This window comes from Dasypus novemcinctus, chromosome 17, assembly GCF_030445035.2.
Source record: "Dasypus novemcinctus isolate mDasNov1 chromosome 17, mDasNov1.1.hap2, whole genome shotgun sequence".
Classification (NCBI taxonomy): Eukaryota; Metazoa; Chordata; class Mammalia; order Cingulata; family Dasypodidae; genus Dasypus; species Dasypus novemcinctus.
In genome coordinates, this window is record NC_080689.1 from 24,835,890 (window position 1) to 24,854,934 (window position 19,045).

General features: G+C 37.2%; 1 protein-coding gene and 1 non-coding gene across 2 annotated transcripts in view; both read right to left on the reverse strand.

Annotated features, from left to right (window-relative positions):
- Window positions 1–893: 893 nt before the first annotated feature.
- On the reverse strand, window positions 894–1,058 carry LOC111765969 (U1 spliceosomal RNA). Its single transcript, XR_002798158.1, has one exon. It is a non-coding gene; the product is annotated as a U1 spliceosomal RNA (small nuclear RNA).
- A 285-nt stretch (window positions 1,059–1,343) lies between these two features.
- The window catches only part of PRKD3 (protein kinase D3), a 90,972-nt gene continuing 73,270 nt past the window's right edge, over window positions 1,344–19,045 (reverse strand). Inside the window, exons 15-19 of the mRNA XM_058278403.1 lie at window positions 16,916–17,077; window positions 16,577–16,675; window positions 14,250–14,517; window positions 11,946–12,031; window positions 1,344–4,011 (exon numbers count right to left, since the gene is read on the reverse strand). Of these exons, the coding sequence (XP_058134386.1) occupies window positions 3,838–4,011; window positions 11,946–12,031; window positions 14,250–14,517; window positions 16,577–16,675; window positions 16,916–17,077 (789 nt within the window). The 3' untranslated portion in view covers window positions 1,344–3,837. The remainder of the gene's footprint in view (window positions 4,012–11,945; window positions 12,032–14,249; window positions 14,518–16,576; window positions 16,676–16,915; window positions 17,078–19,045) is intronic.

Consider the following 19,045-nt stretch of genomic DNA (forward strand, 5'->3'; position numbering starts at 1 on the left):
AGAACACAGAGCAAATGGACAAAGAAAGCAGACAGTGCAAAACAATGAGGTGGGGGGAAAAAATAAATCTTAAAAAAAAAAGGTAAATGTAGGTTATATAATGAATAATTTTCTGCTTTGAGCAAATTCTCCCTTATATTCAGATAGATGTTTAATATTAGGTCTGTATTTTCTCATTTTTTGATTAATAGAAATTTTATATCAGAAACAGGAACTTTTTGAGGAATTCTTATACTAGGAACAAATTTACAAAGGAGGTTAAAGAAAATACTAGTCATGTCTTGAACAAAAGGGCTTAATTATATATAGGAAGTTCACTGGCAGTGTGATGAACTAGTGCTTTTTGTTGCTTGCCTCTGCTTGCCTGAAAACATTGTTTCTCACTATAAACTCAGGGAGATTTATTTTTCTGATGCTGCCAAGCTTTGGTATATACTCAGCCACTCTTTTTTTGAGGTACTGGGACTGGGTTGGACCTCATATATGAGGAGCTGGCACTCAACTACTGAGCCACATTGGCTCCCCTGATTGGTTTTTTGGTTTGCTTGGTTTTTTTTAGGAGGTACTAGTGACTGAACCCAGGACCTTCCATGTGGGAAGCAAGCACTCAACCACTTGAGCCACATCCACTCTCCCTCAGCCACTTTTATTCTGTTAATATTTCCATATTTAACTTTTCAAAGATGTGACTGGAAGAATTTTTGAAAGATGACAATGCCCGAAGTTGCCCACTCCAAAATATATAATCGTTTTTATAATTAAGGGTTAAAAAGTAGAATGCCTTAAATCTTAAAAACTGGAACGTTTACTCTGGTATTAGGTATTCAATTTTCCTAAGTCTTCTGGCTGTTGCTATACTTGAATTTTATTTTATTATTTTGAAAAAAACTGTTGGGGGGAAAGTGTGGATGCAATCCCCTACCAACACAAATTACACAGTCGAATTTCCCCCATGTGGGGAACCCGCAGGGGTCAGCAGATCCCCAGTGCAATGACTTGGCCTCACCCTGGGAAAGCCACCTTCGTGAGCATGGTGCATACACTGTGCAGGTACATATAGGTGAATTTTTAGTGGTAGTTTCTGAAAAACTTATTCCTAACTTTCATTCCAAGAAATGAAACCTCCAGATAATTATCTCAAATTTAGTATAAAATTATAATACTGCATTTTTTTTTAGGTGGATTAGAAAAAAACTCACTTAAATATAGCATTAATCTCATTTACAAATACTATTTCCAAAATAATTCTGTTACCAAGGCCTGGGAAAATAACACAACCAAATAAAACTTTCTTTGGATACCTCTACAAGAGACAGGCTCAGGTTTTCACATGGAAAAGTAAATGGTAGTATAGAAATACATTTTATTATCAAGCTTCCTGGAGCATATTTACAAAAAGTAGGATGTAACAAAAAATATAAAAATGTACTAAACAGTGTCATTTTAGACTACTTTGTACATTATCAAATGTTTCTATCAAACAAATATTTCTTATACAAATACAACTTGACTTCAAAACAAAAAAGGTTATGCAGGTTATACAGTATCTGGAGTAATTACTCTAAATTATTTGACAGTGACTTTACAAATATTTTAAAAATTTTTAGGCATTCAACAACAACAAAAAAGAGTGCAATTAAATTCATGGCTTGTGAAGTTTGATTATACAAATAAGCAAACAAATGTCATTCCAGTTAATTTTCACCCTATGCAGTAAAAGCACAGTAGGGTGCTTAGTGGCCCAGAATTACTCCACTTTGTGCTTGTTGATAATAAAAAAAGTAACTGGGGAAATTATCCTCTATCACATGGGAAAATACATTTCTAAATTGCTTTTCAAAATTAGTTTGGTTTAACTTTTAGAATTACTATACAAGAATGAATTATTTTGTTAAGATACTGTGAAATGTGTTCTGGAGATATAGCAGTACAGCAAGAATAGCATAGTAATTCAGAGGGTTAAGATGGACTCTGGAGCCATACTGCCTGGATTCAAATCTACCTCCTAACTTCAATGACCTTTGGCAAGTAGTTACTTAATCTCCCTGTGCCTCAATTTCTTTATCTGTAAAATGGGATTCATAGTGCACTTACCTCATGGTTGTAAGGGTAAATGAGTTAAAACATATAAAGGGCTTAGAACAAAGGAGCACAGCAAAAGTGTTTGCTATTATTCTCTTAGGGATATTTTTAGTCTTATATTAGAGGGTAGCTGCAGGGGTCTTTCCAACTTAATTGTGTTCATATACCAGAACAATCTTTTCCTTTGCTACCTCAAATTTGTGGGTAGTGATAGTTTGTTGATTATGTTCCTACTTGTCTTTGCAATTACACTGTGAAGAAGGTAGAGGCAAGAATTATTTTCACTTATAGACTGAGGAACTTGAGGCTCAGAGAAGACTGTCCTCTACCCAGGCCACATAGCTAATAAATAATAGAGCCAAGAATTAAACCCAGATTTTCAGATTCCAGATTTCTTGGTCTTTACATTATACTGCTTGGAGTTAAAAAAAAAAAAGGTTTACAATGATTACTAGGGAAACAAATAGAAGTGGATGGTGCTGGGTCTTAAAGCTTTTTTTGGGAGAAAACTATTGGTAAACCATTCTGAAAGCTATAAAAAAAGTCTCAACTCTTAAATTGAGTAATATATCTGAGAAGGAAAAAAAAACCCATTACCTGACTGCTGGAGCTGAAATGTAAAAAGAAAGATTCTTTCATTCTTTTATTTGGTCTGCTGATAACAGAGCCCATTACAAACTGTTTCATGCTTCACCAATGCCACCCCACCAAAGACTGCTTAAAATAATTGATTTTAAAATATTCCAGTATCTATAAAGCCCTCCAATAGATTAAGGGAAGACAATAAGGATACCTGATTGCTTGTAGCACTAGGTTACCCTGTGCTAGCTTTATTTTTAGTATCTATTTAATTTTCTCCCCCAAATTAAACTTGTGTGAAGTTAAACTGTGTAATTAAACATCACATTTGCACCTACTGAATGTTGGAATACAACTGTGGCATCATAGAGGTTTCTGTGGGAACATGAGAATTTAACAGCAAAGATGAACTATGAAAAGACATACATAATAACTCAGCACTTAAAGCAGCAGTTTCTAATCCTAGTTTTTTAACATCAGTTGTCCCAATTTTTCTTAAAGGATGTTGCAACATGTTCACAAAAGGAGACGACTTAGTTTTGATGTTTTAGGGAGTATATTTAAAGTTGCATCTCCAAACCTGTTAGGAATCACTGTTTTGGAGTATTGATTCACCTAAAGAAAAAAGAAAGGTAAAACAGTCCAGTACTCCTTTTGTAAGCAGCTAGGAAAAACTCCTTTATGCCTCTATGGTCAGTTAAACAAATGCTTAAAGCTTTTATATTATGGTAAATCATTTGCTATAGCCGCTCAGTGCAAACCTGGTTAGCAATCAACCCTACAACTTTTGTATGATCTGATCAAGCTATCAATACCTGGACTCTAGCTTGAACCTTTTTTTTTTGGGTTAATTATGTAAGAACAGGAAAGGGAAGATAAATTAAGTGCCCTTATTGTACAAAAGTGAAGGATTAGGAAAAAATACAAATACAGGTTATTGCTTATTCTACCAAAATTTATGAAAAGCTTCACCCTGATTCTACCATGTGTTTTTATTACTCAGTTTCCCTTCCTTTACCTACTAATCATGAACTACACACAGTACTGGTATCACTGATCCTTTATATATTTCCTCATGTGTTTGCATCCTTGCAAATGATAATCTACAAAGAATAGCTGTACAATACAGTATCAGTTCATAAAATGAAATCCTTTTTTAAATTAGCTCACTGATAATTAAGGATCTTCTTCCATATCATCTGGATTGGGAGCCATAATGAAGTGCTTTGGGTATACAAGGTTGTGTGTGTATGCATGTATTTCCCAGCGGGCATCATCACTTTCATGTGTAATGTAACGTTCTCCAATGCGAGTTTCAAATTCTCTAAGATCAAGCCATGTCTGATAATCCTAGGAAAAAAAATGAAGTGATTATGAACCATAAAAGAAACATAAAATACTGTCAACCTTTTTCTTTGCTTAGCAGCCTAGTCAAATAACTGAGAACCCCTACTCATGAGTAATTGTTAAATAAGGAGTTCCATTTGCAACACTGAAGATACTTTTACAAATTCAGAGTCTCTAATGAAGAAACTAGTTTCTGAAATTAAAAAAATTTGCCTCAGGCTTCTGATATGGCTGATAACCAATAAAACATTTTATTCTATCCTGTGAGAGGACTAAACCTTACTCCTCAAAATAGGGGAAAGTTCTTGAAATCCACTATCAGGATAATTTGATAAACACTGAGAATAACTATGACAATATTTGTTTTGAAGTTAATTCTACCCCTCACTCCCTTTAAAATAGTTATCAAGCTTCTCTCCTTACTCTGAAATTTGAAGGGAATCTCTTGACATCTGTGCAATTAACTTTTTGGAGGAAATTAGCCAAATATGTTTTAAATTGTGGTTCTGATTTTTTCAGCGCAAATATGAACCTTTTCGTGGACATTTTAAAAGTCAAATATATCTAACAAAATAATGTGAAATGAGCACATAGGCCCCTCTAAAATGCTATATCAGTTGCCTTAACTTCTGGTCAACCAAGATGGCAGTGTAAGACACTTCAGGATGGCTTTCCCCAAAGAATCTTTAAACAACTAGTAAAAACTAGCAAAGTCATCTTCCAGAAAACTCTGGAAAATAGTTCAAGGGTTGCAATAATTGAGCAGGGTGCTGAAACAAGAAAATGCACCTTTAAAAATGGTAGAAGGTACTCATGGAGTTCTTACTAGCCTCTCCCTGACTCTCTCCCTGATGGCGTAGGAAGCCAGCCTGTGCTCCCATTGTGGGTCTCTGGCCCTGTTCCGAAGGAAGCAAAGCAACCCCTATGTGCATCCTGGTGTGCCTGTATGTCGGTGTCGATTTATTGGGTGGCAGCCTGAAACACTGAACCAGGAAACCTGTCTTTGTTTGGATAACCCTCCCAGAACTTATCCTGCAGGTAGAAGCAGCTTGCAGACAGCTAAAGCAGTGTAAAAAATAAGTTAAAGTGATCCAGGGCAAAGGATTACCTGCTTTAAGACATGCAATAGAGCACATGGGAGGTAGGAAGTCTATTTTATAGGGTGTATGAGGGACCATTTGAATTCCTATGAATGGGGGAAATCCTAAGTCCAAGAGTGAGGACAAGCCTAAGACAAGACAGTCTCAGAAAAGATGTAGAGGACCTTTTACATTTTTATTAGAGAAGTTATGAGTTTACCAAACAATCATGAATAAAATACAGGATTCCTGTACACCAACCTATCAACAACACCTTGCACTGGTGTGGAACATTTGTTTTACAAAATAGCACTTTCTTTTATAATTGTACTATTTTTTTTTTAAACAGCAATTACCTTTGCTACAATTGATGAATTATTAAAATAGTTCTATCATCCATTATTTACATTATATATATATATATATTTCCCACATACTACCCTGTTATTACCACTTTGTATTAGCATCATACATTTGTTGTAATTTATGAAAGAACATTCTTACACTTGTATTAACTAGAGTCCATCATCTACAATAGGGTCCACTGTGTTCTACTGAGTGTCACTTTTGCCTCGGACTGATCTTGACAGGAGGGCTACACTCTGAAGAAGAGCACCAACCAAAAAAGAGACAATTTGCAAAGTCTAAGGTGTTTTTTTGCTTTGGTTTGTTTGTTCTTGTTAGCGCCTGGTACTCAAGGAAATCACTGTTATATCACTAGCTGGATACAAACTTAAAAGGAATGGACAGCTCATGGACTAAATATCAGAGTTAAAACATTAAAATATTAAAATTCATACCGTGCAACAAAAGATTACAAGACCAATAGAAGAAATGATGACCCATCTGAGGAACAAGATAAAAACTCCAAAAACATAAATCAAAAAGACTAAACTTTGGACATACCAGACAAAGATTTTTAAAAAATCATCTTCAATCAAGAAAAGCAAGGAAAACAATACGATATCAGGAAAACTAAAACAATACGAGAATGTCAATAGATTCCAGTATCTGGAACTGAAGGCCACAATAACTGAAAGGAAAAATTCCCTAGAGGATTTCAACAGCAGACTGGAGCTGGCAGAAAAAAGCAGCAGTGAATTTGAAGAGAAGACATTTGAAATGACCCAGGTTGAGGAACAGGGAGAAAAAGAATTTAAAAAATTGAGTAGAGGCTAAGAGACCTGTGGGACACCACCAAGCATACAAATACACATACTATGGGAGTTCCAGGAAAAGAAAGAGAAAGGGGCAGAAGGAATATTCAAAGGAAAATGGCAGAAATCTTCCCAAATTTAAAGAAAGACATGACCACGCACATGTAAGAAACTCAACAAATCTAAAACAGGATAAATTAAAAGAGAACCACATTCTGTGAGGTCAACATCTCCCTAATACCGAAGCCAGATAAAGATACCACCAGAAATAAAAATTGCAAATCAATATCCCTTATGAATATAGATGTATATTCCTCAACACAATACTAGTGTGTGTATTCATAAGGGCTATTAGCCTGTAATTTTTTGTGGATAAACAAATTGTGTTTTATACATACAATGGAACACTATTCAGCTGTAAGAAGAAATGAAGTTGTGAAACATAATAAAATGGATGAACCTGGAGGACATCATGTTCAGTGAAGTAAGCCAACCAAAAGGATAAATCCTGTTGACTACATTATGAACTAAATTTTTTTTTTAAGATTTATTTTTTTATTTATTCCCTTTGCCTTCTGTGTCCATTCGCTGTGTGTTCTTCTGTGCCCACTTGTATTCTTGTCAGCGGCACTCAGAATCTGTGTCTTGTTTTGTTGTTCCATCTTGCTGTGTCAGCTCTCCGTGTGTGCGGCTCCATTCCTGGGCAGGCTGCACTTTTTTTGCGCTAGGCGGCTCTCCTTAGGGGGCGCACTCCTTGTGCGTGGGGCTCCCCTACGCCGGGGACACCCCTGCGTGGCACAGCACTCTTTGCATACATCAGCACTGTGCGTGGGCTAGCTCACCACACGGGTCAGGAGGCCCTGGCCTTGAACCCTGTACCTCCCATGTGGTAGGCAGACACCCTATTCGTTGGGCCAAAACCACTTCCCTGTGAATTAAATATTGTATAAATTCATGGAATTAATAACTAGAACCCAGGTCACCAGAAAATAGAATGAGAGATAGAGAATGGAAAGCTGAAGTTTAGTTTGTGCAGAATTGGTAAAAAGATTGTTCGTGAATCTCTGGAAATGAATGGAAATGGTGTAAGCACATCATAGTGTTTGTAACTACAAGTGTTAATATATGGGTATGATATTGATTGGAAGGGAAAGTCTAATGTTCTGTATATTACTAGAAGAAAAGCTAAAAAATGTAACATAGCAAAACCTCATGTAAAATATGAATATGGGTAATATTGCATATCGAAAACTTTTTCTTTGAAAAAGAAATACGTTTATGTTATAAGATGTTAATATCAGGCAAAAATACAACCAAAGAAAACTATGAAAAAATTATTTAGTTTCTAAATTAAAAAGGTAATAAGGCGGCAGACTTGGCCCAGCAGTTAGGGTATCCATCTACCACATGGGAGGTCCACGGTTCAAACCCCGGGCCTCCTTGACCCGTGTGCAGCTGGCCCATGCGCAGTGCTGATGCGTGCAAGGAGTGCCGTGCCATGCAGGGGTGTCCCCGTGTAGGCGAGTCCCACGCGCGAGAAGTGCGCCCCATAAGGAGAGCCACCCAGTGTGAAAGAAAGTGCAGCCTGCCCAGGAATGATGCCACACACACGGAGAGCTGAAACAACAAGATGATGCAACAACAGCAACAAAAAGAAACACAGATTCCCGTGCTGCTGACAACAACAGAAGCGGACAAAGATGACGCAGCAAATAGACACAGAGAACAGACAATTGGGGTGGTGGGGGAAGGGGAGAGAAATAAATAAATAAATCTTAAAAAAAAAAAAAGGTAATAAGTACACAGGGTAAACCAAAAAATCAACCGATGTGAAGAAGACTTAAAGTGAAAAGTAAACCTACCTCTCACACTGTCTTCCTCCTCAGATAATAGTCTGCCTTCCTCTTTATATTCTCCTTGATGTTGATTGTTTAAAATAGCTCTTTGCAAAGTGTTGAGAAAATCCTGTCTCTATTCTATACATAATCATGGTAGTATGCATATCGTCTTGTGTATTATAAAATAATGCTAGGTTTTGTTGCTGTTATAATATTGTCTCCCTAGTTATGAAATTTGGGAATACATATTACATATTCTTTAAAGTAACTTAATTTCTAAAGGGAACTTCTAAATACAAAAGCATTAGTATTCCAAAAAATTTTTTAAAAATTAGTAGTGTTTCTATTTACTAGTAATCAGCAATCTGAAGAGGAAATAAAGAAAATAAATCTAGGAATAAATTTAACCAAGGATGTACAGGACTTATACACAGAGAACTATAAAAAAAAACTGCTAAAAAATAAGACCTAGATAAACACAAAGGCATTCTATGTTCATGGCTTGGAAGAGTAAACATTGTAAAGATGTCAATTCTACCCAAAGCAATTTACAGATTCAATATAATACCAATAGAAATTACAACAGTCTTCTCTGATGGAACTGGCATAAAGGACAGACAAAGAGACCAATGAAATTGAACTGAGAGTTCAGAAATAACCCTTCACATCCACAGCCAACTGATTTTTGACAAGGGTGCCAAGCCTACTCAATGCGGAAAGAACTGTCTCTTCAAAAAATGGAGTTGGGAAAACTGGATATACATATGAAAAAAGAATGAAGGGGGAAGTGGCTGTGGCTCAACTGATAAGAGCGTCTGCACACCATGTGGAGAGTCCAGGGTTCAAGACCCAGGGCCTCCTGACCTGTGTGGAGCTGGCCCATGCGCAGTGCTGATGCGCGCAAGGAGTGCGCCCTGCAAGGAGAGCCACCCCGCATGAGAATAGTGCAGCCTGCCCAGGAATGGCACTGCACACACAGAGAGCTGATGCAGCAAGATGATGCAACAACAAAAAAAGTGACAGTTTTCTGGTGCCGCATGACAAGAATGCAAGCGGACACAGAGGAACACACAGAGCAGACAATGGGGTGGAAGGGGAGAGAAATAAATAAGTCTTTAAAAAAAAGAATTAATTGGACTTACCCCACTCAGCTAACATGGAGTTGAAGAATGTCAACCACCACACCATGGAGCTAAGAGTGCCTACAACTGAAAGCAGGAGGATTGCATCCAGTATCCATGTGGATTCTAAGGCCCCTCTTGACACAGATGTGGAATGGACACAACCAATCCAAGGTCCACAGGAAAGAGGAATACAGTAAGGATTAAAGTGGACTTACTGATATTCTATTCATGAACTATTGTGGTTAGTAATTGAGACAACATGGCATTGGTGTGGGAAAAGTGGCCATGGTGGCTGCTGGGTGCAGGGAATGGGAGGAAGAGATGAGATGTAGATGTGGGAGGAAGGGCGCCCGGCTTGCCACAGTAGCAAACGGTGCGGCAAGAAGTGATACCGCCTCTGCCCACTGGGCCTAGATAAGGTGACCACGCCTGACTAGGCCTTTGCTGCTAACGGCTGGCCGGTGCTGCCCTCCCCCTTTTTATCTCCCGCCTAGCCCAACATCCGGCCAGCTCTCACTCCCCCTTTCCCCTCCCCTATTCCAAACCTCTCCGCCAGCCCTCTGCCTAGCAACCACTTACAATCACCTATCAGGAAGCAGTACCCGCCCGCACCTATCAAATCCCTCCACGCAGTCCCTAACCCTATAAAGCTATGTCCCCTTCCGCAATAAACCGGACTTGCGTACCAGACCTGGTCTCCGCGGCATTCTTTCTCCCCTCACCGCGCGTCCTCCACGCCTGAGAGCCCCTCTGAGGCTGTCTGCCGCAGCCTCAGATGCCTTTGCAGCCAGCTGACCCCTCCAAACCCCCCCGTCAGCGTCGGGGTGCAAGCCGCCCCAGCCGCATGTAGAGGCATTTCTGGGACTTGGAGTTGTCCTGGGTGGTCCTGTAGGGACAATTACCGGACATTGTAGATCCTCCCATGGCCCACTGGATGGAACGTGGGAGAGTATGGGCTATGATGTGGACCACTGACCATGAGATGCAGCAATGCCCAGAGATGTACTCACCAAATGCAATGGATGTGTCATGATGATGGGGGAGAGTGTTGCAGTGGGGGCGGTGGGGGTGAAGGGGGACCTCATATTTTTTTAATGTAATGTTTTTTAAAAAATGAAAAAAAAAAAAAAAAGAAGGTGTACCCCTACTTCACACCATATACAAAATTAACTGAAAATGAGGATCAAAGACCTAAATATAAGAACCAAAACAGTAACACTCCTAGAAGAAAACACAGGGAAGTATCTTGACCTTGTGTTAGGCACTGGTTTCTTAGACTTTATATCCAAAGCACAAGAAAGAAAAGAACAGATAAATATCACCTCATCAAAATTAAAAACTTTTGTGCATCAAAGGAGTTCATCATGAAAGTAAAAAGACAATCTACAGAATGGTTGCATCATAAAAGTAAAAAAGATGAACAACAAAAAGACAAACAACCCAATTAAGAAATGGGCAAAAGACTTAAACAGACATTTCTTCAAAAGAAGATATACGAATGGCCAATAAGCACACGAAAAGATGCCCCAAGATCATTCACCATTAGGGAAATGCAAATCATGACCACAATGAAATACCATTTCACACCCACTCAAATGGCTACTATTAAAAAAATAGAAAATAAGTGTTGGAGAAGATTTGGAAAAACATGTTTATTTTTAGTGGGAATATAAAAGGTGAGCTGCTGTGGAAAACAGTTTGGTGGTTCTTCAGAACATTAAGTATAGAATTATCACATGACCTGGTAATCCCACTTCTAGGTATATATATCCAAAAGAACTGAAAGCAGGTATTTGCACACCAGTGTTCATACTGGCATTATTCACCAATGTCAAAAGGTGCAAGCAACCCCAGTGCCCATCATCAGATCAAAAGCTGAATACATAAATGACTTATTCAGCTATAAAAACAAAGTTCTGACACATGTGACAACATGGATTAACCCTGAAGATGTCACACTGACTGAAATAAGTCAGACACAAAAGAAAAAATCTTGTATGATTCTCACTGATAGGAAATAATTAAGAGTAAGCAAATAGTGTCTGAAACTAGAATACAGGTTACCAGGGGCCAGGGTGGAGAAAGGGAACGGGAGTTAATGCTTAAGAGGTATACAGTTTCAGTTTGGGATGATGGAAAAGTTTTGGTAATGGATGGTAGCATTTATAATGTTAAGAATGTGATGAATGCCACTGACCTATATATTAGAGTATGGTTAAAAGGGGAAATTTTAGGGTATATACATGTTACTAAAATAAAATTTTTTAAGACTATAGGACTGTACAACACAAAAAATGAACCCTAATGTAAACTATGAACTATTAGTTAATAGTATAATTATAATAATATTCTTTCACCAATTCTAACAAAGCTACCACACTAATTCAAAGTGTTATAATAATAATAGGGACAATTAACATGTGTTAGGGGAAGAGTATATGGAAACTATTTTCTGCAAACCTATAACATTTCTAATTAAAAAAAAAAAACCTTTTAAAAAGCTACACCATTGCTTTCAGTTCATGCAAGTTTTAATTGCCTATCAGTACCTCACTTGAATGGTATAGTTTAAAACTTCCAGAGGTACAACCATAGTATAATTAATCACTGAAGATAACATTTTTTTCCCCTAAGAAATGTGTAGAATCTATTATCTTAAAGTGGTTTCATTTTAGGTAATTAAATCACACCAAAGTGCTCAAATGAGAACTTGCTAAAGAGATATATACCCTTTCTTACCTGTAGCCAGGGATGACTAAGAGATTTGTCAACACTGTAACGCTTTCTCATCTTCACTTGAAGTAGGTTGTTAATTAAATCAATTGCTAAGGGAAAAGATAAAATCAGTTACATGAATTTGGATATATGAGGAACCCTCCATCCCACCCCCAATCTGTGTCTCTACTGGAAAAGCAGTTCAATCAGGCCAATCTAATGTTAAAAATTTTTGCTTCTCAAGAATGTGCCCTTCAAGTCAATATGTTAGTGATCTGGAAATGTTTCCTGAATTCACAGTGGACATGTCAAATTTTCATTTTTAAGATGCAGGCAGTACAGAGCACATATTAAAGCACAGACACTAGAGACAGATGGCCTGGGTTGAATTCTGGTTCTGTCACTTATTAGCTGGTCCGGTTCCTCATGTATAAAATGAGGTTGTTAAAGGACTAAGTCAATTGAACATATGTGCCTTAGAACAGTGCCTTACACCTAAGTGCTAAATAAGTATTCTTTCAAGATGAATAAAACAGACTTTCTGATTACAGACTGCTTTTCCCCCCTTCCAGTGACATTATATTGCTCTCTAGTCCCTGACTTGGAGTGGAAAAACAGCCATAGTCATTGCCTTATCTCTATAGATATGGTTAGATTGAGATGACAATTTATTAGCAAAAATTCACTCAACAGATTTTAACAAATAGCGTCAGGGTTTCTTGGTATATAGGGTGAGACCTTGGCATATATACTTTATCTAATTATTTGGAGAAATGGATCAACTGCAAAACAAAGGCAATCAAATAACTACCTACTAACTAAAGCTCTATATAATGATATATTTGAAATACTAATACCTCTCTAAGGCCTAGACTCAGGGATGATTCAAATAACTTATTCCATACTAATCCTATTTCTCTTCTATTTACCAACAAACTAGGAAAGATTTTCCATAAGCACCTTAGTTATGAATTTCTCTGTGTTTCTAATACTTCAAACTCTTATCCATTGTTCCTTAAACATAGGTCTACCATGTGCATCAGTATCATTTGAGGTGTTTATTTAAAAATGCACATTTCTGAGTTCCAACTGCTGAATCTGAATTTTTAAAATAAACTCGCCCAAGTGTTCTGATAGAAGAGGTCTACAGACCACTCTGCTCCAAAAGCATCGAAGAACCCTGCATATGTACTTCTCCAATCAGCTCTGTTTATTACCAAGCGAGTCAACTGTCTTTACATAATGTTCCTCCAACTTTTTCCAGTTTAATGGACTGTTAATCAAGACCTACTATTAGGCTTGGTACTTTTTGAAAAACAAAAAAGATCTCCCTATTCCAAAGGTTGGCTAAACCCAGACGGGGGTATTCCCTAGCAATGGTGCTATTAAATTCGGATGGAATATTAAATAATGTTTTAAGTGGTATACTCTTCCTATTAGAATCACTAAACTAAAGAGGGTGAATCCCATCATTCTTGAAAGGTATAGAACCAGGGGTTACAAATTCAAAAGCATTCAACAGGCAAGAAAAACAAATGTATGGAGCCTCCCAGCAAAGGACCATAAAAGAGATGGAGATAAACTGGAGAGTGTTTATTGAATACAAAACTCATTCTAGCAATAGGTCTTCATTCAAGAAGTTTACAATCTAGTTGTGAAGAAAATTGTGGATAGAATACATATGAAAAAAATGCCCAATTATTGGTATAGGTAGATTTCATACAGTTTTGAGGAAGGGTAGTCAGGGAAGACTTCATAAAAGAGCCATAAATTAAGAGGTCCTTGAAGGACTGGAAGGATTTTAAGAGAGGAAGAGGAATTGGAGGCAGGGGAAAAACCTAAGCAAAAAGCAGAGAGCAGTTTGGAAAAGAGTGTAGGACTAGGTTTGTACAGGGGAGGAGTGGGAGTTAAGGTCAGAAGGTAAGCTTGGGTCAAATTAGAGAGACCTATAGCTACAATGTGATAAAAGCGAAGACAAAATATTTAGGGGCAGAATAAGATGAAAGCAGTGTTTTCCTAAAGATGGATTTGGCAATGGTAACTGGAAAGGACCATAAAAGACAGTAGGATAGTTAAAAAGATACTTTAATAGTTTCAAAATGAGGTAATTGGGGCTTAGAAGTTATCAGGGCTTACATTAATTGGGCCTGGGAATTCTAAAGAAGATATAGAGGAGACCTTATAAAAGGAAGAATGATAAAAAAAAATTGGTAACTAGTTGAATTTGGAAGATGAATACGAGATAGTTAAAAGAGAAGTCTAAGGATAGACTTGGGAATACAAAGAGGTTTTTCAGACTAAAGGGCACAAAGCCAAAACACTTTTTACCTTCACCAGAAATTTCCCTCCATGGATTTGGTGGGTACATAAATGCAGCATTTTGTATTTGGTCATTTATTTCTTCATCTTCATTAAAAGGAAATGTGCCACTGAGACTCACATAGACGATAACTCCTACTGACCACATATCCAAAGAACGGTTATAACCTTTGCTCCTGAGAACTTCAGGTGCTAAATATGCTGGAGTTCCTACCACAGATCTTCTGAATGACTTTTCACCAATGATACGTGCAAAACCAAAGTCACACAGCTTCACCTAGAAATCAAAGGATATTAATTATATCTCAGTCTATAAAAATATACCTGACTGTCCCTAAATATATTTCTGATTATAAATGTCAAGAGATTATAGATAGGGAAATTGTAAAATACCCTTTTCCCCAAAGGCAGGATATATTTATAACCTGGTGACCCATTACTAACACAGCATGAGAGCTTTCTTAGTGCTTATTCAAAGAAATACTTTAATTCAAGCTTCCAGAATGGCAAACACCAGACTGATGCTACAGTGTTTAAAGTTTTCTTTTGATTAAACAAAGGGAATTCATCTTTTATCATTTGATTTGTAAGGAGATTACTTTTCTATCACCTGTGAGCAGGAATATATGTTTCTGATATTCATGGTACCTGGACATATAAGGGTACTCAAAGCTTGCCTAATAAAAAATGTTACAATATTTAATAATGTATCCTTTGTTTTGTTTAATACTAGAATCTCTTTCCATGTATACTTTAAATTGGCAAGTTAAATGGAATTGAGGTGTATTATGGATAAGTATTAATCTGGACAATAGATGAGTAATGCTGGAGATTGCACAAAGGAATTAAGAGTCTTTTCTGGGACTATGGAACAGATTACTGATAGATGTTTAGATCTGAAAAAGTTATACTGGAAGGTGGCCAGTCTCTATCGTACCCTCCTCTGAGGAGAAGAGAGTTCTGGAAGTGTGATGAGCTTGGCAGGGCTTGGAACAATTATCTTGCTGTCTGTCTCCTAGCACAGGTTCAGCTTTTGGTGATTAATGACTGCAACCTCACTGAACCAGCAAATGCCAAGTACTTTTCAGAGGAAATGCCCTGACTCACAAAATGTCTATGGAAAAAGCATTAAGATAAATGAAGAGATAAGGGATTTTGGACTGTAAGTTGTATAAATTGTGGGTGGAAAATAAAGAGGTGAAGGTATATTAAATTTTGCTTGCTTCTTTTGGGATGTGGACCCTGACATATGTTTTCCTGAAGGATATTTGCTCTTGTCATTTCTAATTTAGCTACTTGCAGAACTGACCATAAAGAAATATAATTCCTCTCTCTCTCTCTTTGGGTAAATGCCAGATGTCAGCTAATATCTTGGTAAAGATTACTTGGCAGTTTGGTAGCTGAATAAAGCATGGCCATGGCTAGCACTTCAGCAAAAAAAAGAATATCAAGCGAATAACATTATTTTTCCTTTGTTCCTGGGGAACCACATGGATTATTGGAGTGGGAGTCAGGAAGATGGAGTTACAGTCTGATTGGAGGATTTATCAATCACATTGATGAAAAAGTCATAGGTACCACTAACAGCATATATTCCTTAGGACAGTTGTTTTAAACTTTGGTTCATGATCCATTAAGTAGGATAAGAAATCAATTCAGCAAACAAGAGTTCTTAAAAAAGGACATTCAAGTGAACAAAAATATCAGAGTATATTGCATGTAACTAGTACACACACACACACATTATTGTCATACCTGTGTGAGTGCTGGTGGTAATGGAAAACATTTTACATAGATTTTGGTGAAAATGTTTGAAAGTGCTCTAAAGAGGAAGAGTAGGTGCTCACTTCAAGCAAATTCGACTATCTCCCATTTCAGTGTTACCTCTTAGTTTAATTTCATGGGGAATTCATCCTGAGCACAAATGTCAACAAAGGCTGGCTGCTACCAGCACAAATACACACCACACAAACACACCACATACCAACCCACTCCCCCAACCCCTCAGCTTTTATTCCCAAGCCATGGAGAGAGTTAATATGCAAAAAGTAATTCCTTGAGATCTGGTTCAGTCTAAAATGCTTCATGACAATAAAAAGCAAAATGCATAAAATTTAAATTCAAATAATTGAGGGTATTAATGCTCACTGGTAATAATACTAGAAAATGTAAACAGGACTATGGGAACTTTTACAGGCTAAAAACTATTTCTGGAAAACAGTATGCATTTTTGAACCTATAGCAGTTAGTCCAATGCCATTCATTATGTGGGCACTTGATTAATGTCAGCCAGATATTTAACGTGATTCTCAAAACAGTTCTGGAGAATATCTCACCTGAGGAAATGGCTCTGCTGATGCGAGTAGCACATTTTCTGGTTTTAAATCACAGTGCACAATATTCTTAAAATGTAGACTCCTCAAAGCAACAAGTATCTGTCATTGCAGAAAATATTTTTTTTCAATGCCTGGAAAAATCATAAGCTAAACCATAATCTGACTCCTTCCTTGAATGGTGTAATAATTTAAAAGTCCATTACATTTCATTAAGATTTCAGTAAAAGTGTTATCAATTGTTCCTTAAGGTTAACAAGTCCCATCATATACCATATGTAAAAGTACTTTAATTCTCTTAGTTTTTAATGATTTCCTAGTTTCAAAAAATAGTTAAAATACCTGTGTGACCATGAATTTAGTAATTCGTTCTGGAAGTCGGCTTTTCTCACTGGATAGAATCATTTCCAACATATCTCCATGCAGCTTTTCCATTACTACAAAGACCCTCTCTGGAGTTTCAAACATACATTCCAGGTTTACAATCCCAGGGTGGTGCAAATTCTAAAAAGAGTTGTAAGACATTTATATGATTAACTTGAAAAGAGAAAGTTTTACTATGCAAATGTCTAAAAATGCTCTAAAATTGATTGTATGGAATACATGAAATAGAAAAACAGCTTAGAAAAATAATAAAAGCAAAAAAAGTTATAATCAATATAAAAGGTTATAGATTCTGATTTTTCAAGTTGTATACGGGAGAGTGGACGCACTAAGGGAAAACAATGTCTTCCCAGTTTGATTATATAATTGCTCTTTCCACGGCTTTTTTCCTTCTTTCTCCTTTTTATTCTGATATTGCTAAAATTTCATGAAAACAGTTGGCCTTGAATAGACACCAATTTTCAATCAATTTTAAACCAATTACAGAGACCTTTGACTCTTTGGGGCTGTGTTTGCAAAGGTTTTTTCCCAAGAATTGGTTTTGCTTTAAGGTAGTTATGGATCTAAGTCTCGAGTCTCACTATATTATTATTTTTTAAAGATTTATTTCTCTCCCCACCCCCACCCCATTTGTCTGTTTTCTGTGTCTATTTGCTGCGTCTTCTTTGTCCCTTCTGATGTTGTCAGCGGCACGGAAATCTGTTACTTTTTGTTGCGTCAACTTGTTGTATCAGTTCTCCGTGTGTGTGGCACCATTCCCGGGTAGGCTGCACTTTCTTTCGCACTGGGCGGCTCTCCTTATGGGGCACACTCCTTGCGCGTGGGGCTCCCTTATGCGGGGACAACCCTGTGTGGCAGGGCACTCCTTGCGCGCATCAGCACTGCACATGGGCCAGCTCCACACGGGTCAAGGAGGCCCGGGGTTTGAATCGTGGACCCCCCATGTGGTAGACAGACACCCTAACCACTGGGCCAAGTATGCCACCTAGTCTCACTATATTATAACTTGATTCGTCTTCCTTTTCTTAGGTTCAGCATGCATCATCCTATGTTTCTTCAGCACTAAAGATATGATGCTGTTTTGCTTATTAAAAAAACAACCCATCTTATATTCTACTAGTAGAAAAACTTTCCTCGAAAGCAAATTTGTCATGTTACTTTTGTTTAGAGAATTCAATGATCTATGGCTATATGGGGAGCTGATGTGGCTTAAGTGGTTGAGTGCTGGCTTCCCACATACAAGGCCCCAGGTTCAATCCCTGGCCCCAGGACCTCAAAATAAATAAATAAACATAAATAAGTAAAATAAAATAAAATAAACGGCTTCTTATACCTGAATATAAATCTAAATTTCTTTGCCTGGATTTCAAGACCTTTAATAATCTGATTTCATTCTCCCTATTCAATGTTAAATATGTTCTGTTGGCCTAAGTGATTAAAGTATTTTATTCCTTATTAATATTTTTTATTTTTTTTCATTAAAATGGGTATCTAATTATATGAAGAGTAAACTTTTTTTCTTCTACCCAATGTTGACCTCCATCCCCAAAATATTCTTTGAATCCACCATCTCTCAATTTCTACTGCAACTGCCTTAATTTTAACTCCATCATCTCGCTTCTAGACTACTGCAATAGTTTTCACAATACTATATATTTTCAGCAATGTTTATCTCATTGTGTTGTAATTATGTGGGTATATATCTTACTCTGTAGAGCCCAATAATACATTCGCTGATGGCAGAGACTGTGTCTTAGTCATCTTAGCCCAATGTCTGAATCATGGTAGGTGTTTTTTTAAATAAACGTTACAAAATGAGTGAACAGCCAGTACAAAATAAATACTTGTTTACTAATCCATTTAAAACCATTTAATAACAAGGTGTTCCAAGCAACATAATAAAACTCTGTATTTTATTTATTACTACATTTTATGGTAGCAAAAGGAAAATGAAAGATCAGTAGGGCTACACACCACACCGGTGGAGTATGACAATGGTAACAAGCAGTGCAAGATTCACAATATCATAACATATCAGATATCACATATCTGCATATCACATATCATATCATATTGTGCATATCACAA